The sequence below is a fragment of the Chrysemys picta genome, chromosome 18 (assembly GCF_011386835.1).
Source record: "Chrysemys picta bellii isolate R12L10 chromosome 18, ASM1138683v2, whole genome shotgun sequence".
In the NCBI taxonomy this organism is placed as follows: domain Eukaryota; kingdom Metazoa; phylum Chordata; order Testudines; family Emydidae; genus Chrysemys; species Chrysemys picta.
The window spans coordinates 20,508,574-20,533,337 of record NC_088808.1 but is presented as its reverse complement, the minus strand read 5'-3'; the positions used below and the strand labels follow the sequence as shown (position 1 = coordinate 20,533,337).

Below are 24,764 nucleotides of genomic sequence, written 5' to 3'. Positions count from 1 at the left end.
ATTGGGAATTTCTTCCCATATCTCAAGTGCTAAGAAATAATCCTAGGCAGGGGCGGCTCTATGTTTTTTGCCGCCCCAAGCATGGCAGGCAGGTGGCTTTCGGCCTGCGGGAGGTCCGCTGGTAACGCGGATTCGGCGGCATGCATGCAGGAGGTTCACCGGTCCCGCGGCTAGCCACCACCGAAGCCGCGGGACTGGCAGACCTCCCGCAGGCATTCCGCCAAACTGCTGCCCTCATGGCGACCAGCAGGCCACCCCCCACGGCTTGCCACCCCAGGCAGGTGCTTGGTGCGCTGGTGCCGCCCCTGATCCTAGGTCATTGAAAATGGCTGTCAGTCATCAAAGACTATGCAATCATTTAACAATATTGCTTATAGCTCCCAAAGGTTACCAGGGACACCATCTCTTTTTAGCCTCAGTTCAGCAAAGCACTTTTGAACTTAATGGGACTTCTCAGGTGCTTAAAGTGAAGCATGTATTTAAGTGCTTTGCTGAATCAGGGCCTCAAGTCTTCAGGGGCTTTTTAAATGTATTTTAAAGATGATATTTAACCAGATTGGTGATTTTAGTGTGAATTTAGCAAAAGACTTATTTAAACTGTAACTGACAAATTTATTTGAAGTCATAAAGTATTTGATCATTAGAGAGAGAGAGAGAATATAAATAAGACACTGGACATACACAATCTACAGTTAATTCAATATTCAATTTTACAGGTAACAGTATACATATTGTTTTGCCTTTCTTCACAATCAGTTTTCACTATATCTGCTGTGAAATACACAAATGCATAGAATGGAGAAAGTGTAGTGGTGGTGAAAATAAGTATGCTCATTGGGATGCCTCCCCAACAATATATGAAGAACAGTTGTAACTAAACCAAGCCTAACAAAATGTTGAGACGGTATTTGGCAACAAGACATTAGATGCAACTTTGAAAAGCTTTGCAATAAATTTGTCATAGAAGAATCAGTAAAGAAAAACATTAGTTTAACAATCCAGAAAGACCAATATTCTTGGATCAAGAGTTTTCTTGACCCTGTTGGAAAACAGTGGTTATTTGATAATAAATACATCTATTCACAGTTTAACGTTTATGTGGAAAGAATAAAGCTAGCAATCTACAAATTAAAAAGGTGAAAAGCAAAGTTAACACCTGGTCCTCATAGTATAAAGGAAAAGATGATTATTAATAAATGATTGGCATGTTAAAGACCATTTAAATTTAGAAAAGCTAATATAAATTCAAAAATAAAACAAAAAAGCCTTACTCTGTCACTGCTTTTTTTTAACCTGTTGGAAGAACAGAGAAATAGGTACATGGTTTTCTACCATGAATTTGTGAAGAGATTATTCATTGTTCACCTTTCTCCTGTAGAAATATAAACATTGTCGCTTCTTTTACAATGGATGAGATCTTTATTTTTAAAAAAGCTTGTGGGGTAAGTAAGTGATGAAGCAAGTCATTGCTTTGGAGAATTAACTGACAACGGAAAACAAAATACGTTATCAGCTCTGTAAAGCACGAGTCTTGGTGTTCCGGAGTGTTCTGTAGACACACTGAGCAGTTTCACTTGGACTTTTCTTAAGCCAGTCACTCTGACATGATTCCTTGGTCAATTGTCTTGCGAAGCCACGGCTGGCCAACCTCTTGAGCACATTTGCCTTTCTTTCTCCATGTAACTATCTTACTTTTTCCTCAGAAGTCATTTTTTGCCCCATATTTTATTCTCAACAGTAGATGATGCTTAGTAGCCTGAAGTCTTTCCCCCATATTGTGGTGGGTCCTGTATCAAAACTGGGCATGATCAACTTCATCTAACCAGGAGGCAGGGCTGGCAGGGAAGTCTGGATACCCTCCACTGCTCCCCGTGGAGAGATCAGAACTGGGTCCATTCCCACCTAAGACTCTCATTGGCTGGGGCACGCCTTGTCCACCTTGAGCTATGATGCCTAAACCGTTGTCTGGATAAACCAAGCTTGAGATTAAAGGTTGGTGGCCTGGCAATGCCTGCAAAGACGCTGGTGATTGGGGTATCCCGTAGGGGCTGTTGGATCTGAGGTCGTGGTACTGGTCCTGAGCAGGAATGCCACTATGTTCCAAAGAGAAGCTCCCGTTGGTCCCAGCTTGTCTCCCCAAAGCAGGAGAAGCTTCATTTAGGTTGCTGTAAATCCCATTGGAGTGACTCATTTCTGACATAGAGGGCTCATCTGAAAGGGAAACGGGCTTGATTTATTGGGAAAGCAAACTAGCTGGAGACAATCTGATCAGAAACCTTGAATGCTGTGGAACTCTAAAACCCATGGATGGATATATAGATAGATTAGATGGGTGTGTATGTCGAGAGAGAAAGAGGACTTGCATGTTTTGCATAGCTTTTCAATGCTATGTTGGTCTTGCCATTTCTTAATTCCTTATTACCTCTGTTTTTATCTATGGCTGGAACTCAGCCAAGACAATGGGATTTTTTTTTATCATGGGGGCAGGAGTCTAATTCACTTGGACTTTTAAAAACATGTATGAAATGTAGATACTAAGAAATAAACTTATTTTTAAAAAAAACATCCTTTAAGGGAGAAGTGAGTCTAGGCTCTTGAGATCTGCCTCTTTCTATTGTTCTGTGTTCCTTTTATTAATTATTATTATGGCCTCGTTACTTATATTTATCTCTATTTTCACTATCATTTCAGGAGCTACCATGATACTCACTGATAGGAGGGAATGATCTAAAGGAAAACCATCCATTACTTAGGAAAAGGAATTAAAATTGCAATGTTTTTGGGGTGATCAGAAATAGGTTAATGGAGTGTATTTGGATCACTTAAAAACATTTTTGAAAATGAAAAATATTTTCTAGTTACCAGCAAAATTATATCTGCATTTATTGGACCCGTCATAAAAACTGAGAATGACTCTCTTATCTAGGATATCAACCTGCATATCTTAAACTTATCAATAGTTGTGTTTAATACTTTTAGTTACTGTGTAATGGGATATTCATATAGACTAATGATGCTGCATAAGACCATGAGGGACCAGGCATGAAAATTTAATACAATGTAGGGAATCAATAGACCAGCTGAAATTTAAAATAAGATTTATACATAAAGCTGAGTGAACATTTTTCATCTAAAGAGTTTTCCATTGGAAAACGCTGTTTTGACAAAACCAAACTTTTTCACAAAACTAGATTGACTTCAACATTTTATTTTGAAAAATTGGAAAAAAACATGTTGAAAATGTCAAAACCTCACGTTTCAATATTTTCAGAATGGAAAGTCTTGATGTTTTTGGCTCAAAACTACTTTTGGCATTGCGAGGTTCTTGAACTCTCTGGTAATGGGCCCATCTCGGTACCTCATATTGGCAGAATCACAGCAAGGAGCAGTTAACTGATTGCTGTGCTAAGAAATGCCATGAAGACGAGGTGTCCATGGTACTGAGCAAGCACTGAACAACCGGATAACACTTTTGAAGTCAAGGGCAACTACTCTTGCTTAAAGTTAAGCATGTGGTTAAGTGCTCTATTGCATCTTGAGGGAAGATCTGTCAATACAGATGACAGAGTGACATCTCTCCTCCAAAGAAGCTTGAAACCCTATGAGAGCAACAGCCCAAAACAAGGAGATAAAATAAAAAATACCCCCAAAATAATTCAGTGGAATAATCCCCACCTCCCAAAAATTGTTGAAATAAAAACACTTCCAGAACATAACTCATGGAATATGAATACCCCAGAAACAATCCAATGGGTTGCAGAGACTCTCCTATCAATATTTGCAATATAAACATTCTGATCAATCATTCTGAACTTTTTTGCTTTTAAATCTTTGTCATTTATAAAGTTCATCAAAGAAAAGTGTTCCTTTAATGTCAGAGGTCACTTGCCCAGACAAATCCAGAGTGACATTCTTCAGGTTTTTCCTTTGATGGTTTCAAATGTGACACCGTTTAAAAAAAAAAAACAGCTTCCACCTTTAGTTTCTCAAATGCAATTGAGTCCAAATTGTCTCCTGCCCTGAGGAGTTCTAAATCACTCACTGCAGTCACAGTGGAGATAAGTTACTTAGCAGAATGCAGACTCAGTCATGGGTTGCTCCAGTTCTTGCTGACACGTATTTGTGTTTATGTTCCCAGTTTAATTCACCTGTATTGGGCATTTGTTTTCTTTGATTATTTTATGGCAGGAAATGCTTAGCAAGCAAATGGTATTTAAAGAATGAAATGAAACTGTGATGCAAAACCAACAGCTTTGCTTGGAAGAAGGCTGGGTGAAAAATGCACTTGGGGTGAAATTGACCCCTGTCCAGGGGGATAGCATGAGGCCTATGCACCCTGAAATCTCGCTCAAGCCTTGAATTACACTCCTGTGATCGCCGCAGCATACCAGTAGTGCCAACCAGAACATGCACCTTCTTCCTCTTACCTGTAAAGGAGACCTCAGCATCACTGTCTGGGCCTTCCTCCTGGATACTGTCCTTGTCAGATTTTGAATTCCCCCGGGATCTTTTCATATTCCTAAAATACTGGCCCCATCTCTGCCTCCCAGCGTCTTTCTTTAGTCTTTTTTCCTTAGCCCTTCTGTTCTGGAACCACACCTGCCCAACGAAACAAAGGAGGTTAAAGGAACAACTTGAGACGTTTCTAGTTGTCTAGAGAAAAGTATTGGCGGGGGGAGGGGGAGAGAGAGGCATGACAATTTTAATATTTGCATCAAATGAATTTTTTTCATATAAAAATTGGTTTTCAATGAAACACCTTTTTTCAATGGATAAAACTCTTCATAGGACAAAAACTTTCAACCGGCTTTTCGAGCTATTCATGCCACAGGGAAGTACCACTGCACCAGCACAGCGTCCCACTGAAATCAAGGGAAGCCCCTGTGAGTCCGGTGCATTGGGGGACCAGAGCCTTTGACTAGCTAGAAGCCCAGAGATCAGGTACAAATATTAGATCTGCCCCCCGAATGGGAGGAAATTGTGAAACTTTCACTGAATAATTATTTCAAGGTTTGTTTTTCTTTGTCAAAATTCAAAATGTCGATGTTTTTGTTGTTTACGTTGCAAAACATGAATAATTTTTGCCAGCTTTAGAACCGGTCTTTTTAAGAAAACAAGAGGGGAGGGGGTGGAAGGCGCGGATCTGCGAAAATTGTGGGGGGTTTTTTTACCCCCAGTTTTTTGGTCAACATTTCAAATTTTGATCCACATTATAAAAATCCAATTTCGGAGCATTTCACCCAGCTGTAGCAAATATACTCTGACAAATCTCTGTGTGTGTGTGTGTGTGTGTGTGTGTGTGTGTGTGTGTGTGTGTGTGTGTGTGTGTGTGTGTGTGTGTGTGTGTGTGTGTGTGTTTTGAAACCATTCTGAAAGCACAAAGACTGGCCGTTACTCTGGGTCTGTACAGAGGTGGCCACCACAAGATAGATGTTTAATAATTTAAAAAACGCTGTTTTCTTGATCCAATCTGACCAACTAAAATGGATAGTTGTCAATACCTGTATATAGAAGGAATCCTTACAAATAAGAGCGATTTATTGGGGGGGCTCCCTTGGCTTTCTAAGGAGGGACCCCTGCGTGGGTTGCTCCCGCTGTCCCATCTCACCTGTACGACTCTCATATCCAGCCCGGTCTCTGAGGACAGCTGCTCCCTCACGTGCCTGGCAGGTTTGGGGGAATTGTTATACGCGTTTTTCAGGGTTTCCAGCTGCTTGGCTGTGATGGTGGTTCGGGGTCTTTTTGCCGTGGACTCCGCCTCTGCAAACGTTGGCAAGAAACAAAGCGCGTTATTGGCCAAGCGGAGAGTCACAGTCGCCTTAAGAATGGCTCAGGACAAGGAGTGAAAATCTGGAACTGGGGTTTCGTGCCCTGGTTGGCTTTGATCGCATTCAAACTAGTCTGGACCTGGAGGTGGGGGGAATCCAGGGGAAAACAAACCCGTGCTCACTTTGCCAACATTTAAGGGACAAGCAACGTATCGAATGAGAACGAAAACCACTATGGTTTCATGGGGTAATATAGTTATTCTCCTGTGTTGATTTAGCGCGGGAGGGGAAAGTAGCCATTTAATAAGCAATATTGTCGATCTAGAGATATTATTCAAATTACACAAATAAAAGACAACCATAAAGAAAGGCGCTGCAAGCGATACCGATTAAGCTGAGACACAATTATTGAATAAATAACTTTTTGACTTGCGTGTGCAATGATGTGGGGAGCGCTTGGTGTTACCCTATAAACAGAGAGGCAGTTTTTCATGGCATTGCTCCTCTGTTGAAGCAAATCTTCATTAGTATTAAAACTTCTCCTGGGATAGAAAATAATAGATGCGCGCTCTGGTTTGGTTTGGTTTGGTTTTTTGTTTGTTTGTTTTTGGAATGAGCCAGGCTATGAAATATCCCCTGAACAGCAACTCTGACCTTCAACGGGCTACAAATATCGGGCCTGTGACTAGCCTGAATGGACGCACGTTCTAAAAGTGAGAGGCGAATTTCACAATCATTCTCCAAGGCTCCACTGTGGTCCGCTCCCCGCCTGAGAATTATTCCCACCGGTTTTTTTCACTGTTCTGCTTTCTTCCCCTCCAGACCCTCTACTGTTCGCAGAATATGAATAGGGTCCCCCAGAGGCGAGCTTGGGGAGTGTGTGTCTGTGGTACGCAAAACCAAAGTGGCGCTGGAGTTCCCAGTGCAGAATTGCGTGTGATCTGATTGTCATAACGCCCAGACCAGCGGGCGCCACTAAGGGGCGCCGACCCGAACACAAGGGCAATACATTCCCCCTGAAATCCCAAATTCCAGTCATCAGATTAAGTAACAGCGGTGCAGTTAATTCAACTCCCCTGCTGGGGGATGCGTGAGAGACCCAGGACATCAGTGGCTCGCAGAAGACCCCCAGCCTGCCTGGGGCAATCGGGAAAAGGTCCAACGGGTTAATCTGCTAGTCAAGTTTAGGGAGGACTGAATGGGAAAACACCTATCGAACACCTTGGGGTCTGACACATGAATTGGGATCACATTATCTTGGGCCCTCAACCTGCGATGTGTGTGTATAACACACGGCTGAAGCGTTAACTCTGAGGTTAAATAACCCCTCTTGTTATTCTAGAACCGAATTGTTCACAGTTAGTCTCTAATATACTTATAAAGGGAGAGATGTTTAACGTTGCTTTGTGCTACCCAGATCTCTGCTTTCTAGGGCATCAGCAAATATCTGGTCTAAAGCTGCACCTGAAACTCTAATAACCACCTCAAAACTGTGTCTGTGTGTGTGTGTGTGTGTGTGTGTGTGTGTGTGTGTGTGTGTGTGTGTGTGTGTGTGTGTGTGTGTGTGTGTGTGTGTAAAATTCCCCACTGTGTGTTCTTTCAGCAATGATAGGCGCTCTATAAATAGCTAATACTTAGAAATGGGGTTTGAATTGTGGGTGCATGGAAGGATATATAGACGGATAGTTACCACAATAGAGAGCTGTCCGATGTACATTACCACTTGCACAGAAAATGGAAAATGCTTTCTTTAAACCAGTGAAGGTTGAAATATCTGGCTATTACCTTCCCGTTGGAAATCTGGAACATTACTAAGTTGGGAAGATTTTAGGCGTTTTCTATGATTATCCTATGAATTCACCTGACTTTACAAGATCATTTGTTTGGAATAGGCTGGTGCTTAGTAAGAATTTCAAAATCAAAATATCGCTTTCGCGCGTGGTCCTTGGAGACCCCGGGAGCTCCCAGCTCGGGAGGAGACCCCTGGCAGAACAATTCCTCAATCTGCTTGCTGCCCCTGTTGGAGTCAATGGCAACACAAGCTTCCATGTCAAAGCACCAGCCTGCAGTGCTGACTCAAGCAAAACTCCATAAAGTCAATAGAAGTTTTGCCTCAGGATGCCCCCCCCCCCCAAAAAAAACTATCCTAAACCCAGATACAAAAATACAGACCCTTTTCAAGCTGAAATACGTGTTTTCATTTATTTCGGTGCTGGGCATTCTCAAGTAGGGTTTACTTGCTATAAGGTAGGAGACGGATGAAAGTAATTAATAATTGGCTAATAGTGACCCCTAGTTTGGTGACTCCCTAGTTCTCATAACACAAGAACTAGGGGGGCACCAAATGAAATTAGCAGGTTTAAAACAACCAAAAGGAAGTACTTTTTTTCACACAACCCACGGGTCAACCTGTGGAACTCCTTGCCAGAGGATGTTGTGAAGGCCAGGATTATAACAGGGTTAATAAAAGAACTAGATAAATTCATGGAGGATAGGTGCATCAATGGCTATTAGCCAGGATGGGCAGGGATGGTGTCCCTAGCCTCTGTTTGCCAGAAGCTGGGAATGGGCCTGGGGATGGATCACTGGTTCGGTTCATTTCCTCTGGGGCACCTGGCATTGGCCACTGTCGGAAGACAGGATACTGGCCTAGATGGGTCTTTGGTCTAACCCAGTGTGGCCATTCTTATGTTCTTAGTTCTCTCCCTGATTTTATATTTTGGAAAATAAAAGAAATCTCTCCGAGCAGTGCAAGGGTGTAACCCCTTGTCTTCTTGAGTCCCTGGTTTGAAGGAGACACGCTAAGCTGCAGATCACTCCGTTTTATCGAGTTCCCCTCATCTCTGTTACTGAATCTTGCTTGATCTACCAGCTTGTATGGGAAGGAATTGGGGTGGGTGGGAGGCCAGGAACAACCTCCCGTCTTTCTAGATTCCCCGGAGCACTGTGCTAGCTAGGACGATCCCAGGCTGACTTGCCCAGTTACCTCTCTGCTTGGCGGTCTCATAGTCTCCTTTACAGACCAGCCGGCTGTCCTCCATGAGGTAGAACTCGTCCCCCGTGGCCAGCTGCCTTTTACACACGATGCAAGAGAAGCAGTGCAGGTGGTAGACAAAATCTTGGGCCCTTCTCACCACCTGGGTCGGGGGGATCCCCTGCTGACAGGCTGCACATTTTGTCCCAAACCTCCTATTTAAAAAAAAAATCCAACAGAAAGTCGCTATTGATCGAACTGCAAAGAGAGATTCCCTCAGGCCGGGGCACAAGCTGCTGCTGGTTCTGTGTCACGGGACGGGTCGGACTTGCTCGGTTCCTACCGTCTTCACTTTCTTTCGGAGTGAATCCGGGATCGCGTCACAGTGGACTCCTGCCCTGCCGCGGGGCTGGCCGGCTCACCGGAATCCCAGTGGCTGCCTGGGAAGGACGCTCTGCCTGAGCAGGTGATGGGCATTGAGGGCTTGAAGCGAGGCATCTGCTTGGAGCAAGGGAGATCCCTGAACCCAGAGCCTGCCCGGCTGCTGCCCGCAGCTGAGAGGGGTCTGCCTGGCAGCTGGGGCGGGGGGTAGCTGCCTTCCAAGGAGTGGCACCTTTATGGCCTCGCCTCGCCTGGGCTCCAGTGGCGCTTTTGCGGTGTGAGAGGCGAGCGAGGGGCTCACACGGCAAGGGATATGCTGGGGCCGGGGGGGCTCTTAGCTCAGAAGGGGAGGGGGGAAGCCCGGCAGGTTTAAGTTCAAACCGGGGCCTGGATCATTGGCGTTTTAGCAAGACAAAGATATGGGCCCAGGGAAGGGCCCCGGGAGCTGCACCGCCCCCCACGCGTTCCAAGCCCGGACACGCGGCGCGCCTGGTCCCCGGGGGACACGCTGGCTCGGTAGAACGGGCGTGGAAGCGGGTCTGAACGCCTGGGGGGGGGGATCCCAGCAGGCAGGGAGTTCAATTCTGTATCGAACGGGGGGGGGGGGTCCCCAGAATCGACTCTCATTCCGTATTTGACTTTATTGAGGATGGTTTCTAGTGCTAGTGCGGGTCACAAAGGAAAAGGCTCAGTTCCTTTTTGCTGTGGATGCCAAATCTGGAGGGGGGAAAAAACACAGCGGGGTCCCAAATGCTGGGTGAGCTCTGACCTCGGGAATGGCGCGTGACTCTTACATTTGCAAGTCCAGTTTTACTTATTGCAACTGAGATAAAACCGGGAAAAGAGTGACGGGTGTGGGGGGTTGTTTTTGCTGCTACCAAATACATAAAATCATCGATTGAGTTAAAATGTAAAAATCCAAGGTTAGGACTTAGCCTTCTATTGGTGCGTGTTTCTCCCCGGGCTATCTGGAGCCTGACCCCTGTCTTGCGGGGAATGATTTAAGCTTTGCTGCGGAGGATATTCGGAGCCCGCGCGTGTCAATATCAGGGGAGTGTCTCGCTTCGGATCGTTGAGGTTCTTGGCCCAGCAAAACTCCGCTTTGAGCTCAAGGAGGGCAGCGCCAGGCCCGGGGTTGTGCAGGGGCCTGTTTGCTCGGAGCCCCCGCCAGGAGAACGCTGCAAAGCAAGTCAGGCTGAGATGCAGATTTCCCCTGTTACTTAATCAACTTTACTGAAATCCATTTGCGGGCGTGAGGGACAGAAAGGCAAATCTGTCTCTTCCCCCTCCCCCCCTCCTTTACTGAACTTTTTTTTTAAAACAGCCTCTGATTTCCTCTTTATTCGCCCGGTCCTTTTCTGCACGCAGGTACTGTAGTTATCAGGTGCAACAATGATCTCCCAGGAAGCCATCTATTCTAAGGGGCGAAAGCCTGCTTCCAGCGCTAGTCGGTGGGATGTGTGGACGGGCTGGAGCGCTGTTCAGATCAGAGGAGTTCTAAGCATCCCCTAGGAGGGCAAAACAATAACCCCCCCCCCATGCCCCACAAACCCCTCACGCCACTTCTCCATCCACCCTCCATGTGGGGCCCTGCTACGATTAATCATTGCCGATGACTAGTCGCCGCCCCCCCCCCAATGTCCTGGCCCTAAAATCTCTGCCACGTCCCACACACGCACACCCCTTCCTCCAAGGGTGCTTGGTTTGGTTTGGTTTTACTCACTTGAAGAAGTCCTCTTTGCAATACACGCTGTCCCCTCTGCTGAAGCATTTCTCGGCCAGCTGGGTCTGGCAATCGCTGCATTTCAGGCATTTGCTGTGCCAGTGTCTGTCCAGCACCTTCAAGATGAACCTGTCCACAATGTGTTGGTTGCAGCCGGCACAGAGAGGGATTTCTGGGAGGGGAGAGAGGGGGATAAAGGACATAATTATGCGGTTTAATTTCTCAGTTCTAGAGCAACTGGGGGCCCGATCCCACCCTTGCACTGGGAAGGCGTCAGTTGGAACAGGATTGGATCAGATCTGGGGGTAATGTCTGCGCATGAATTAAGCTCCAGTTGCTGGAAGGAGCTCCGACTAATCGTTCTATGTCCACACACAGACACGGGCGCGTTTCCTGGGTCGGTTGCTCGGGCTTGCCAAGCGGGCTCCTTTAGCGAGCAGGAACTCCGCTCTCAGACACAGGCACAACACGGTTCTCTGGCAGACACTTCACCGCGTGTGAAGGTTGGGATTCGCCTACATAGCACGAGCCATGGCAGGTCCAGAGCCCACAATGCAGCTGCCTGATCCTGGAGAGACAAGGACCAGCTTCTGCTTGGGAAAGAAACGAGCTTTGGAGCGTGCACCGAGCTCTTCCTCAGACCTGGTGCAATAACAGGTTTCACCTCACCCACCGTGTCTCTCTCGCATCCTGGGGCCCAGAAACTACAGCAACAATTTCGTGCTGGGCAAAAAAAACAAACAATCAAACATTGAAACGATAAATCGCAATCGCCTGGTGTTGACAACAGCACATCACAGGTCATCCGCAGTAAAAATAGAGACGGGAAAGCCTACACATTAGATCACGTGATATTCCACGCTGGTTTTAAACATGGTAAATGCAACGCGTGTGGGGGGGGATGTGTGTAAAATTCTGGGATTTATGATTCAAGACCCAGAGACGCTGAAAGTGCCTTTTAACAATAAATACCGGGGGGGGGGGGAGAGAGTGTCAGAAAAGAAACGGGTTCAAATGCCTCTGAGCTGGAATTCATTCTGATTTCCTATTTCAGGAGGGAAAAAGAGGCGCCGGATTATTTCTAGTGATGTCCTTGAATGAACAGTTGCTTTAGATCTTCTTGAGAAGCCGCATTTTGGAGGTATAACTTCCGGATCCGGTAAAATCATTTAAAAACAAACAACCCCCCGAGCCGGGCTGATTGCAGAATTGCAGAAGAGAAACGCTGTTAAATTGCAAATCTGCGAGTGGGAGGCACACGCGCCGCAGGTGGGTTTCTCCGGGTCCTGGACACACGCGCGACCAGCCAGCCCAGCTGCGTTTTGTGTGAGCCGAACACAATCCCAAATGCCGGTCGGAAAAGAGAAACCTTTTCAAGGCAAAACCGTTGGTGCCGGAGCCCGATTTCATCACGTTTCGATCCCCATTGCTGTGAGCGTTTGCGGTCTCGCGGAGTGTCAACAAATAAACAAAACAAACAAAAAAACAAATGTTACCGCAACCGAAATCAATTGCTGACGCTCCGGCTGGGCTGAAGATCGAGTCCTCTCCTGGTCATTTCAACAGAAGAGCAGCAAACCGAGTTTTATCTTCATTAGATTTTGATTCTGTTTCTGCCCAGAGAATAACATCATTTCCACCAGCCGCAAAACCGACCCGTACAAATTACACTGGCCAAAAAAAGTCCTGGGTTTTTTTGTTTTTGTTTTGTTGGTGTTGTTGTGTTTTTTGGAATAAATTCCCAGGGAAATATTCATAGTAACAACAATAATTTGACAGGCTCGTTGTGTTGTCTAATATATCGCCCCCCCCCCCTGCAAAACAAGCCATGTGCAAAAATGTCGTGAAACAAACATACAATTATTGATCATCGGACACCCGCCTCCCTAAAAATACAGCAAAGACATTGCAAGTAGAGAGAAACAACTTGCCAGCTAACGTTAGACTCCAAGGTTGGCATCCCATATTCTCAGCCACTGTCCAGCACCAATTAAGCTCCTCCGCACACGCTGCTGGCGGACGCTCAGGTCAGACAGAAGGTGCTACTGTCTAACCCCCAAGACCCAAGCTGGGGCTGGGAGGGAGAGATGAGGGGGGAAGCTTAAAACTCCCAAATCACCGTCTCCTAGCCAAAGAATATTGCTTCCTTCTGCTCCTTGCCGTCTAATCTGATTTTCTAAGACAAAACACAATCTCTTAAATTAATATAAACCCTTGTGGAAATTAATTTCCTGCCTTGCAGGGTGTGTACACACACACACACACACTCACGCACACACCTATTAAGTGACTAGAACCTTACGTTGCATTGTGAGTCCAGAAGAGAGAGGAAATGTCCTTAAAACGTGTCTTCAGGGTGCAGTGTCCTCCCTGGGTTTACATGCGGGAGCAGAACCCCCATTTTTATTGTTGTTTGTAGCCCTTCAGGTCGCCCCTTCCCCCCCCCCCCGAAAAAAAATCTAAACTGCGTTTGACCCCGGGAGCCCTGGGTTTGCCATCTTTACACACATCTCCCGTCTCTCTCCCTCACTGCTACCAATCCTATAATTAGGCCTGAGTCAAATATTCCTGGTCACAGCCTTCCCCCGAACCAATCAGGAATCCCCCTCCACCCTGGATCTCTCTCCAAATCACGCCTGACAATTAAAACGGTAAAGGCTGCTGCAAACTAAGCGGGGTGCGGCGGGAGAGAGAGGAGATTTAATTCACTAAATCAGGTTATTTTTAGACCTGGGTCACTTCAGCTTCTCTCGCTGGTGTCAGTTTTAAGGGGGGGGGGCGATCACGTGGGCACCGGGGTTAATTTCAGCGCCAGGAAATTGCTGGTCCCAGTGACTAGCTGCACGAGGGATGCTGCCGCTTGAACTTTTTAGGAATAAACGGGCTAGGCCGCGGTATAACAGAAAAATCCCCGGGATCCCCGAGACAGCCAACACTTGTCCGTGTCCTGAGCTTTGGGCTTCATTGTGGATTTATCCCCGGTCTTAATTTTCTTGGTGAATCTAAAGTACTTCGTGAAAAGAAATACATTCATTCCCAGATTGGCCGCCGGTTCTCAGTAAAGACCCTTTGCACTGCACGCTGAGCCCCCCGGGCCTTGGGACAAACAGATCCCGAAGTACGAACACATAAACCGTGTGCATGTACTTGGGCGAGTCTGAGATTTAAGACCAGAACTGACCACCCTCTAGTCTGACCTCCTGCACAAGCCAATACTGGTCTATAAAGTGTTTCATATTTTCCAGAGAGACAAGTCTGTACGTGTGCATGCGTGCCAGCCAGAGAACAGCCTGTGCAATACACACGGGGAAAGGTACAAACAGTGTTTATTAAAACGACTTTTCCCCAAGGGTTGGGGTGTCTGGTTTCATACGAGATTCAATGCAGTGGCTCTGTGAAATGTCACCCCCTTTTTAAAGAAATGGGCGAGCAAAGGTTGCGCTTTATTTGCCAGCAATAACCGAATGTTGTCATGGTCCATCCAACCATCCTGCCCTGAGGACTATCTCCGGGGTGATCTGATACCTGACCCCAGGGCAGCCACTGACACTACAAAAAGCAACAGAGGGTCCTGTGGCACCTTTGAGACTAACAGAAGTAGTGGGAGCATAAGCTTTCGTGGGTAAGAACCTCACTTCTTCAGATGCAAGTGAGGTTCTTACCCAGGAAAGCTTATGCTCCCAGTACTTCTGTTAGTCTTAAAGGTGCCACAGGCCCCTCTGTTGCTTTTTACAGATTCAGACTAACAGGGCTACCCCCTCTGATACTTGACACTACAAAGATGGCGATCCAATTGTTTGGTCTCCACAGTCACCGACCCACGTCTTGAAAATGTAAATAAACGTTTGTCTTCGGATCAGAAGGATAATTAATATATAATAGATAGTATGTACACCCCAACAGGGTGTAGCGACCCCTACTGCTTCGGAAAGGTTCTGCTCTCGGGAGGCAAGTTCCCGGCAGCCAGAAACAAGGGGGGCATCACCAGAGCGGAATAAAGTTTGCCGCTTTGCAGCAGGGACAGGCGCCACGAACAGGTGCTCGCACGTGGCAAACGCTGCCCGTAGGCCATACCCTGGGTGTATTGCATGTGACGCTGCTAACAGGGCAGCACGTGGGATCCATACAGACTTGCACCCTGGGCTGGGGCGAACCCACGGTTCCTGGGGCTAGCCAGGCTGTAAGGATTCAATAGTGTCCTCTCCCCTGCGCGTATTGCCCAGGACTAGGAAGGACGTGTCTTTCCTTTAGTCTCAGACAAGAGCCGGGCTGGGCATTAAAACATTCATCGGGGAACGAGTTTGGGGAGAGAAGAAAGTGCATTTGCAACCCCCCGTCGCTGGCTCTTGGGCCGGTCGCTCAAAGTCTAACAAGCCATTCGGCCTTTCGCTGGGGTTGGGGGGTGAAGATGGATTTCTGCCTGGTCTCTTTTTTCGGTTAGATTCGCTCTGATCGTGGGTCTACCCTGCCGGGATGGGCACCCGGGACCTAAGCTGGGGGTGACCTTTGAAGAACTAGCAAAGCCTCCTCAAACTGGGGGGGGGGGAAGAGAGAGGCTGGGCGCTAGCCCAGCCGGCTGTTCAAGAAGCCCATGTAGCGAGCTCTCTGCTCAATTATTTATTCGCCAGCCTCGCCCCACGCCCCAGCCCTGCGCCTGAAGCGGCATCTAGCTTTTGTTTGCATTGTGAGCCTCTACTAAAACTTTAATGCCCTGCTTTCATACTGATCCTCTCCTGAGCGGCGGGGGAGAGATAAATGGGGTTCCTCTGGCTTAGACCTGAGCAGGGTGCAGGAGTAAAGGGGGGCGGGTGTGGGGGGTTGTCTGCCTTTTTGTGTCCCCCTTTATTCTGGGGCTGTATTCAAACCGAGATCTCGCCTTTTCAGGTTTCATCTGCACAACCCAGTCCTGGGCTGTTGCCTCTAATAACCAGCGATCTAACTTTATACACCTGTGCCAATGTGTGTTTTAGTTCGGAAGAGGGTCAAATCAAGGAAACACAGGTGGCACCAAAATACCTCCCTTTACCCGGCTATCATTAGCCCGGGGAATAAAACACTGTTTAGCCCGCATCGTGAAAGGACCAGACGTGTTGTTTTCCCTTCACAATGTGCATTAGAGTTAGGGCCCTAATGCAAAGCCCTGGTGCCCTGCAGTGCTTTTAAAGGGTGTTTCAAAAATGATTTGAGTAAGGGACAGAATTGCACAGGTTGTGCGAACAGCCCCCTTAGTAAAACGAGCCTGCAAGCTGAGCCGTTTTATTCTGACCCTGCTCCTTGTACTCCCCTGATCTCAGCCAGCAGCCTTCTGGCCAGGGAACCGAATTATACCTTTAAAATCAACTCTTTTGGGCAATCATAGAAGATTAGGGTTGGAAGAAACCTCAGGAGATCATCTAGTCCAAGCTCAAAAATAATGCAGGACCGTCTTCTCGGTGCTCTGGGCAGGCAGGTGTCATCAATTATGAATTTGTTTAGGGACAAAATACTTTTCCGCTCCGTTGCTGGGAAAGGCGCTGTTCATTCTTGAGACCTGACTCTTTTTTTGAAAAGAAAATGTAAATCTGGGGTTTCTCGCTCCGATTTATTTTAAGGCCCCTTTTCAAAGTGCTCATGTGGCGACTTTCTACCCACTGTACTTGTGTCCCAGGAACTGGTACCCAATTGTCTTCTCTTCCCCCTCATGGTGTCAATAAGACTTTGAATAAAGTGCATGAACTATCAACACCCAGCGAGTAAAATGTTCGTTGCTATTTAACAATCAAGCAGAAAAACCAGTCAAAGCTGCAACACAGTTCGCCAGCTCAGGGATAGTTAATTTCAAGATCCCAAGACTTTGGACCCGATCCTGAAAATTTTTCTCAGTCAAAACCCTCAGTTAAGCTTCCTGAGAATTTTTGCCTAGATAAGGACGGGAGGGAAAATCGGGCCTGTTCAGACATAAAAGATGCGCTGAGCTATCGGAGAGGGGGCCGCGGTGACTCCGAATTGCTGGTGAAACAGATAAGGAAAGAGGCCAGGCTCTAGGCGGTAGGGAAGGCCTCACGCGTGTCTTGCTTTTATAAAGAAGCAGCAGCTAAAACATATGTCAGGGATACCTCCCCGTCCCTTCTCCTGCCCCGCCTAATCCCTCGCCCGCTGAGCGATAAGCCCGGGCATTACTGCGATAAGAAACCGCAGGGCACCCGAGAGAAACGATCAAACCATTTCAGGGCGCAGGGACTCCCCGCTCTAAGGGGGACGAGATGCTCCCCCAGCCACCGGACTGATCGCAGCAAGGCCGGTCGCGCCTCATTTGGGGCGAACTCGCGGGGGAAGATTTCGTTTGCCTCCCGGGGTTGGATTTTGCAGCGCTCCGCTCTCAATGCGGCTCTCCCCGCAGAGCACCCCGAGAAGTGTCAGACCGATCCCTGCCGGGCGGAGCGGTGATCAATCGAGGCAAGGGACATATTTCTACCGCGGGCGCCGGAGTCATTTGCAAGGAGCTGGTCCAGGGCAGCCGAAATATTATGGATGGGCGCCCGGTACTACAGATAAATGATATTTTCATGCAGTTCTTTCTACCATTAATTCGCCTTAGGCTGTTTTGCGTTTTTTCAGCAAAAGTCTCCCCTGATTTATGACGACAGACGTACAATTAACTCGATGTGTAATAAATAAATGGCGGAGGGGCTGCTCTCCATTTCTCCTGCTCCTACGGTTGAGTCAGAAGTTCAGAGGCGCCAACAAAAAAAAGTGCATTCAAATAAACGAGGTCATAATTAGTAATAATTAATCGTACAAATCCAGGGGTGCGCATTTGCACTGACCCCTCTTCCTACCCTGCGCAATGCACTGAGATCTTGCCAGCTGCACCTGTTCTCAGATCCCCTAGACCCATCACCTGTCTGCAGACCCATTGAGAAGCCGGCTCCCCCCCCCAACCCTCCAAAAGCCCTGTACCTTTGCGCACATCCTCATTCTGTGCCAGCAAAGCGAAGAGCATCTCTGTATTGGAGCAGTCCTTGCCCGCGCTCAGTTCCTTAAGAGCATCCATCTTGCATCGCCTTCCGCCACAAACTCTGCACAAATGGGGCGCTGCAGCCCACTCCGGGATCTCAGAGCCAAACGTGGCCCGGGTCTGCCCGCCCTCTCCCCTCTCCGGCGCTCCCTGTGCTCCCCAAGCAAGCCCGAAGCAGCGGACCATATGCCAGCTCTGCACAGAACCCTCCAAGTCCATCCAGGGTCCACACAACACACACCCACACCCCGCTGGAGGTGTCGTGCGCTTGCAGTGCAGAAGAGGGAGTTGCACACAGGGCTGAGGAGTAACCCTGCTGACTTAAAGTTCATCCCATGCAAAGGAGGATGGAATATCATCACCGCCAGCTAGTGGGAGGCTGCAGGTCTCAACTGGGCTCCAGGGGCAGGCGGAGGCAAAGGGAACCATTCGTCATTTTTACGTGTGCAGGGGGGAAATAATGCATACGGCCTGATCGTCGTTGAAAATACTTCAGTGGGGCTTCCCAGTGATTGTTTTATCCGACGCTCGCTTTGCTGGGCCCTGTGGTTGTCTCAGTGGGTTTGCGGGCAGAGGCGTAAGCAGGAAGTGGGGAGCAAATGGAGAAAGGGGAAGCAGCGCTGAGATTAGTCGATTCCGTTTTTCAGAAAGCAATTTACAGCCGCCTGCAGTTTGTTAGCACAACAGCCATCCCTTTCCTTACCGAATAAACAGCGAACGCAAAGGCCGGGGCCTACTTCCCAGGTGAAGCTGGGATTTGGGGGCGGGGGGGTCCCATCGAATCTGGAAGTATCAAATTAAGACCCCCCCCCCAGGAAAATGCGTTGCTTTTGTATTTATTTACCCCCCGCTCATTTAGCAAATACCCTAGTGACATTCCCCTGAGTTCCTCTCCTGTCCCACGTGGAAGATATTTCTACAGTCACCCGCAAAGGAAACCGCATTGTTTGATGGGGTGGGGGGAAGAGCTAAATGTCTCCTTGGCCGCTCGGAAAGCTCACGTCTCCCCCAGGAAGGAGGATACCCCAGCTCAGCGCACAGGCGCTTCGGCTCAGCCCTCGCTGGCTGGAGCACATGGGCTCCTGCGCTCTTCGCTGTCAGGCAGCGGGTAGGAAAACCAGGTCCACACGCCCTCCAAACTGGGCTTGACCCTGCGCATCAGTCCTAGGACCCAGGGCAGGGCCGGGATGTAAAGGGGCTGCCCTCAATAATGCCAAAATATCGCCCAAGCTTCTTCTCCGCGAGCATCCCGCCGCCCTTCCTAGCTGTGAAACAACCTCGCTTTTTAAGGAAGAGGGTTTTGCCCAGGAAGGCAAGGCGGGGGCGGGGGAAAAACCAAAACCAGTCCCAAGGTTGAAAGTAATGGGCCAGATCGTTAATTCATAGGAACTCCCTATTGGGAGGATTAACTTGCCTCTTCTTTCGGACCACGTTGGTCTCAGAAGGACAAGTGGGGATGGGGGGAGTTGAGTCCATAGGAATCTGATTTTTATAATTATTTCTATGCATCTATTTCCCCCTTACTCCCCGAAAAATTCGATTCCCCCCTTTAAAGCGGAGCCCTTTCATTCGGAACCTCATCCAAAACCCCATAGAAAGGCTCCCATTGGCTCCGCGGCAAACCAAGCTCTTCGGGAGTTGCATGGACCAGCTCCCTTGACTCTGAGCTTGCAGAGTGGCCCGCCACGCTTGGACTTTTGGGAGCAGCTGTAGGCAGAATTGCTAGAGAAACCTGTCCCTTTCTCCTCCCACTTCCCACCGTGTCACAGGATCCCAGGACTTGGCCAAGCCAGTCTAACATTGCCCTGGCGTGGGGAACAGAGGAAGCCTTTCTAATAAGGGTGTCCAGTGGCCCCCACTCTTTTTTTTTTAAGACAACTGTTTACTTTGGGCGAGCTCGGCAGCTCAATAAAATGTTAAGTGCGGCAACCCCCTGATAAATTTTATTGACACTGATCTTTAGAGGCAAAAGGTGTCTGGGGAAATCAAGAGTAGTGCTCCTGCTGTACCCTGCAGATGAATTCAAAATCAATGCCCCATTTGCCTGCATTTTCCGAGGATATGAAACGCATTTTGGTGAAAGGTGTGCGATGCTTCAATGTTATTTCCAACTTTTAAGCTTTAATAATAATTTTATGTCCTATTGATCGCCTTCTCTGAGGGAGCCGGGCGACACTAATGGTATCAAACGCGAAACACTTATGGCCGAGGAGTGATAGAAAGGGCATGTGGTATAATCTATAGCAATAGATAAATTTAGCTTTTTCTCAAAGAGCCGGGGGTAAGGGGTGGGTGGGTGTGATCTGCTTTTGCATCCACCCAGTTTCTTAAAGCCCAATTCACACCCTCACAAAGGAGTGCGTTGTTATTCTTTCCATGCCTAAACTAGGGATGAGTGGTCTGGAATTATATTAACCATCCTGGAGCCAAGGCATGTGGGTTTAGCTGTGCTGGAAGGGACAGACTTTTAGGTCTGGACCATCGGGTATTGCATTAGCAACATTTCCCCTGCGGCTAACTGCAGGCTCTGGAACTGTATTCGTTGGGCTTTCTGGCTCCCAGGCGTGGGGTTTACCTGGGAGGGATGAGGGCTGTACTTTTTGTTGTTAGGATCTGGCGTTGCACTAGCATCTCCCACAAGTGCAGGGCTCTGGAATTGTCTGGAGGGGGGGCATCGTGTGCTCCTGGTTTATGGATTCATCTGGAAGGGGAGGATCTGGGTTTTTCTGCCCGGGATCTCTGATTTTCTAGCATCCGATAAAGCCCCAGCCCGGGAATTCCCTTGCTCTTCCAGGGGGGTAACCGACTGTCCGCTCTGCGAGGAACTGGGCTCCCGCCCACACAATCACACGGCATCGATGAATGCTTTAGATCAGCCATATCCGCTTGATTTACACCAAATAACCAAACCCAATCGAGTGGTTTTGCAGGTTGCAAGCTGTTCGGAAGGAGTGCCAATGCGATTTTAATCCGCTAGCGGTTTACTCTGGATGCACCCCTGAAACGCTACAATATTTGTCACTGTTGATACAGGAAACCCCCGTTTTATTTCTCGTCTAAACGGGCTTCTCTGTTAATAAAGCACCCGCAAAGAATGTTTGCAGCAATGGATTTCTTAACATCTCCATTCTCCGGTGCATCTGTGATTTCCCCCCCACCCCACCCCTAATTAACAAAGCATCGTATAGGAAGTACATATTTTAGGATTAACATTCCAGATTATTTTTCCCGTTACTGAAACAGACTAGAGTCCAGGGTGGCGGGAGAGAGCCAAGGATATTACCTGAAAGCAGAAACGAAAGTAATATAGAGATCTTAGTCCGCTCCTTTTAAACATGGACATTCCTGCTGGATTTCACCCGCGCTTCCCTTTCAGTCCCATGCCATCCAGGCTAGCGAGTACACTAACTTCTTCGGGAAGGACACTGCAGCTATCGGGCTACTTGGACTCAAATACCCGTTAGACTCAGTGGAAGAAGGAGTTTAAAAGGTTACAAAACTAGAGAGATTCCCCTGGGGTTAAGAGTTAATTACCCAAATGAACAGATGAGAAATCGGCAAAAATCAACTGGATTTCCCTGGATTATTTACTCTCCAGTCAGGCAGGTTTTCTTCTTGCTATGTCCAAACATGTCCAGGGACAGGGCTGGGTTGAAGTGTCTACATTTAAAAAAAAACACCAACCCTTAGGCCTGACAAGATTTCCCTTCGAATTCCACTTCTCCTATTGAGGAACCTTCTTCCAATAGAAACGGACCCGAACAAATCTCCAAACCCTTTTGTTAAAACTCAGCCCCAATGCGCCTGTTAACGAGCTAAGCGGCCGGGGTTCGGCTAGATTTCCGTCTCGGTGCCCTGGGGAGTGATAATCCATGTAAAGGGGCATGGCTGGAGCGGGGACGCATCGGAGCTCGGCTGGGTATTTATTAAAGGGCGAGACCGTTTTTAACCGAACCGATACATAAGGGAAGCCTGTGAAATAGATTGAATGCCATATTGGCTGCGAGTGTGCGGGGTATGTGTGAGGAGGGGACAGGCGAGATCGACTAGACGGAGTTTAGCTGCTTGTTTTACCATTTTAGCTGCTTACTTAGTCTATGATCTTCTCCCCCAGCTAAGATATGAATAATAATACACTGCATCCGGCTGTCTCGAACCCTGCGCTGCCTATTCAGAGCGGGCAGGCTAGTTAATGTAAAGGCAAATGTGGTCTGATTTCTCTCACTCCAGAAGAATGGGGGTTTTGTCTTCCTAGTTAATAGATACTCGAGTCATCCCGGGGCAGAGGTGCCACCTGATGAACAGCATGAGCTGGGTCACAGCTGTTAGCAAAGCGAGGTGTGTTCATAAATCGAGTTTTTCCTAACACGTGGCTCTTTCTCGCCAGCGCTGTACTTTGGAGTGGACAGGCCCGATCCTGCTCCCACGTGAGTGGATCTCAGACCTCTCCCGCGCACTGCAATGAGGTGGGCTCTCGCCTATCCCGGCTGGGGAGGTGGGAGTGGAAGTGTCCCCGGGAATAGCCCCCGCATGGAGCAGCATCCAGGCCGGGCTTGCCCGCAGCTTGGGGTAGGCGCTGGGACCAATGTTCTGAGCGCGCTGACACCCCAGAGCGGCGGGCACAGGTGGCTCACCTGTGCATCCCCGGGGAAGAGCCCGGCTGGAGAAGGGCCTGAGGCTTAGGGGAGGAGCGGGCGGCTGCGGGTCTCTGGCAGATGACAGCAGTGAGTGATGGAGGAGCTGGGACAGCCCAGGTCAGACACGCGCTCTACAGCTGTCCAGAACAGCCCCTAACAATACCGCTCATTAGCCATTCCTAACGTCTGTGGCGGGCGAAGCCCCACACAGCGAGCGAGGCTCCCCCCCTCCACCTCCCCAGCACACATTTTCTTTTCTTTTCGTTTTGTTTCCTTTTTAAACGTTGTTTGCAGAAAGCCAGCAGGAGATGCCGCCTGCAGTGGATCTATTCCCTCCCCACCTCGGACGGTAACACTTGGGAACACAGCTCTAGGCAAGGAAAAATCTGCCAAATGGTCCTGCAAGTTGATGATGTAAAAGCCACACCAAATATTACCAGCCTAAAGCAGCCAGGCGCCTGGGACCCAAGCCCTGAAAGCCACTGACAGTGTGGTGTAGCCACCCTAGAGATCTACGAGCCACATGTTACAAACACCTGCTTTCCTGGTTACATATAAAGGGGTTTCTCCCCCCCCTCCACCCTCCAGCACTCTGTTATTTCAAACGGAGACCTCCCCTCTGCAATGTATCTTAACTAGCGCCTCTTGAGAACAAGGTGACATTGCTCGTCCAATTGACCCATTTCACGGCGGAGTGGGGTGGGATTTCCTGACCACCACGCCAGTGTCACGGACAGTTGAACAGCGGGGAGGGGGAGTGGGATGTTTCTGCTGTCCAGTATTGGGAAGAAAAAGAGAGAGAGACTCTTACCTGGGGTCCGGCTGAAGGGGCAGATCTCAGCTGCCTTCTCGGAACTAGCTCGGACTCTTTCCAGCAGCATCTCGGGGCTGGGCGAGGAAGGACCGAGCCGGGCTAACTTCAGGAGAACTTGGCGGGCTCGGGTCGCCTGGGCAGAAAGAAAACCGCTCCCTCTCACCCCTCCGCACCGAGCCGCGGGACCTCCCCGCACTTCGGAGATGCTGCAACCTTTTAATCTAGCGGCTTCGGGGAAGGGGGCCCGGCTGAGCGCTGGCTTCCCACCGCGCAGTGGCTGGCGTCAGTTGACCCTCCGTTGCCACCGGTGTGCTGCTTAGCATAACAAAGCCCAGGGAGTGACTGCCAACGGAGGGGGAGCTGTCCATGGTGCTGACACAGGACGCCCAGCCAGCCAGGCGTGTGGTCTCCCCCCCGCCCCCCCAGACATACCCATACACGTGTCCAGCTTTCAGCCCGCACAATAGGGGCTGGGCGGACCCCAGCGCCGGCTCATTGTCTTTATGCAGATCTCCCTTTTCGTTAAGCCGCATTTCCTTTGTCCCGCCACAAAAGTCTCCCTCGGTCCATCAGGCCAGTAATTTGTCGAGTTGCGGGTGTTTCCGCCCCTGCTCGGTTCACACGGACACGGTGGAGGAGCGATTCCTTCCTCTGGGTTTGTGGTGGGGGCTGGTTGTCAGATGTCAGCATCAGAGCATTTTTTAAAGGGGTCGGGGGCTGGTTTTCCGAACTGATTCCTACCCGAGAAATACCCTGTGCGATCCGAGGGAATCCATTGTATTTTCACCCACGTGCGCCTGAAATAAATCATTCCCCGAACAGAAACGCGATGCCACATAAATACAAAGCGTTATTTGGTTTGTTTCAAAAAACCCCCACTTAGCTGCATTTTAAAAATACACCTTGGAACCTCAAACCCGCGCGATTGCAATTTCCTCCCGTTTCACTAACTACCCCAGGAGACAGCTACAGGGCCAGGACGCAGAGCCTATACATCAAAGATGCTTTTTTAAAAGGAAAACTGCTTAAAAGCAAATATTTCTTGTAAATTAAGAGGCTAAATAAACCCTTGACAAAGTTAATAGCCACATTCATTCACGGAAGAGCCATCAATAACCAACGAGGCCAAAAAGTAGCGCGGGTAACGAGCGCAAATGCTCATTTTTGGTTGACGGGGCTACAGCAATCAAAGAGATGTTTTCTCCCACTCCTCAGGCGTTTCCCGATTTCTGACCTTCTCTGGCTTTGCCGGGGGGAATCTCTAAACCGAGAGGAAATTCAGCTTCGCGTTAGGTAGCACAGACCAGTTGCTATTTCCAAAACCAACCAACAAACAAATCGTTCGTTTCCCGAAGGTTGATTCGAAAATATCTGCCCCTCCCACAAGGAAAGTTGCCTTTTCCCTTTCCCTTTCGGAAGCTGGAACCCCCCCCCCCCCCCCCCCCCAGTCCCCGGGAGCTTTGCAGGTTC

At 48.7% G+C, this 24,764-nt stretch overlaps 1 protein-coding gene across 3 annotated transcripts; it reads right to left on the bottom strand.

Annotated features, from left to right (window-relative positions):
* Positions 1 to 591: 591 nt before the first annotated feature.
* LHX3 (LIM homeobox 3) lies at positions 592 to 23,511 on the bottom strand. 3 transcript variants are annotated; one of them, XM_005299485.4, is made up of 6 exons: positions 23,292 to 23,511; positions 10,847 to 11,018; positions 8,755 to 8,957; positions 5,609 to 5,760; positions 4,428 to 4,599; positions 592 to 2,211 (listed from the first exon to the last, which is right to left on the bottom strand). In XM_005299485.4, the coding sequence occupies exons 1-6, from the start codon at positions 23,359 to 23,361 to the stop codon at positions 1,793 to 1,795; spliced, it is 1,188 nt and encodes a 395-aa protein (XP_005299542.1). In that variant the 5' UTR covers positions 23,362 to 23,511; the 3' UTR covers positions 592 to 1,792. The 3 variants fall into 3 exon arrangements, with proteins under 3 accessions (XP_005299542.1, XP_005299541.3, XP_065428413.1); XM_005299484.4 differs by lacking the exon at positions 23,292 to 23,511 and adding an exon at positions 17,786 to 18,198; XM_065572341.1 differs by lacking the exon at positions 23,292 to 23,511 and adding an exon at positions 13,149 to 13,380.
* Between the last annotated feature and the right edge of the window lie 1,253 nt (positions 23,512 to 24,764).

What these genes read in the sequence shown, in the direction of transcription:
- LHX3 (XM_005299484.4), bottom strand. Translation starts at nt 18,062, where the DNA reads ATGGACTTGGAGGGTTCTGTGCAGAGCTGGCATATGGTCCGCTGCTTC. An exon ending in TGCAAAGAGGACTTCTTCAA is followed by an intron (nt 8,958 to 10,846) that starts GTGAGTAAAACC and finishes TTTTTTAAATAG; the next exon opens with GAGGTTTGGGACAAAATGTG. An exon ending in TGGATATGAGAGTCGTACAG is followed by an intron (nt 4,600 to 5,608) that starts GTGAGATGGGAC and finishes TTCGTTGGGCAG; the next exon opens with GTGTGGTTCCAGAACAGAAG.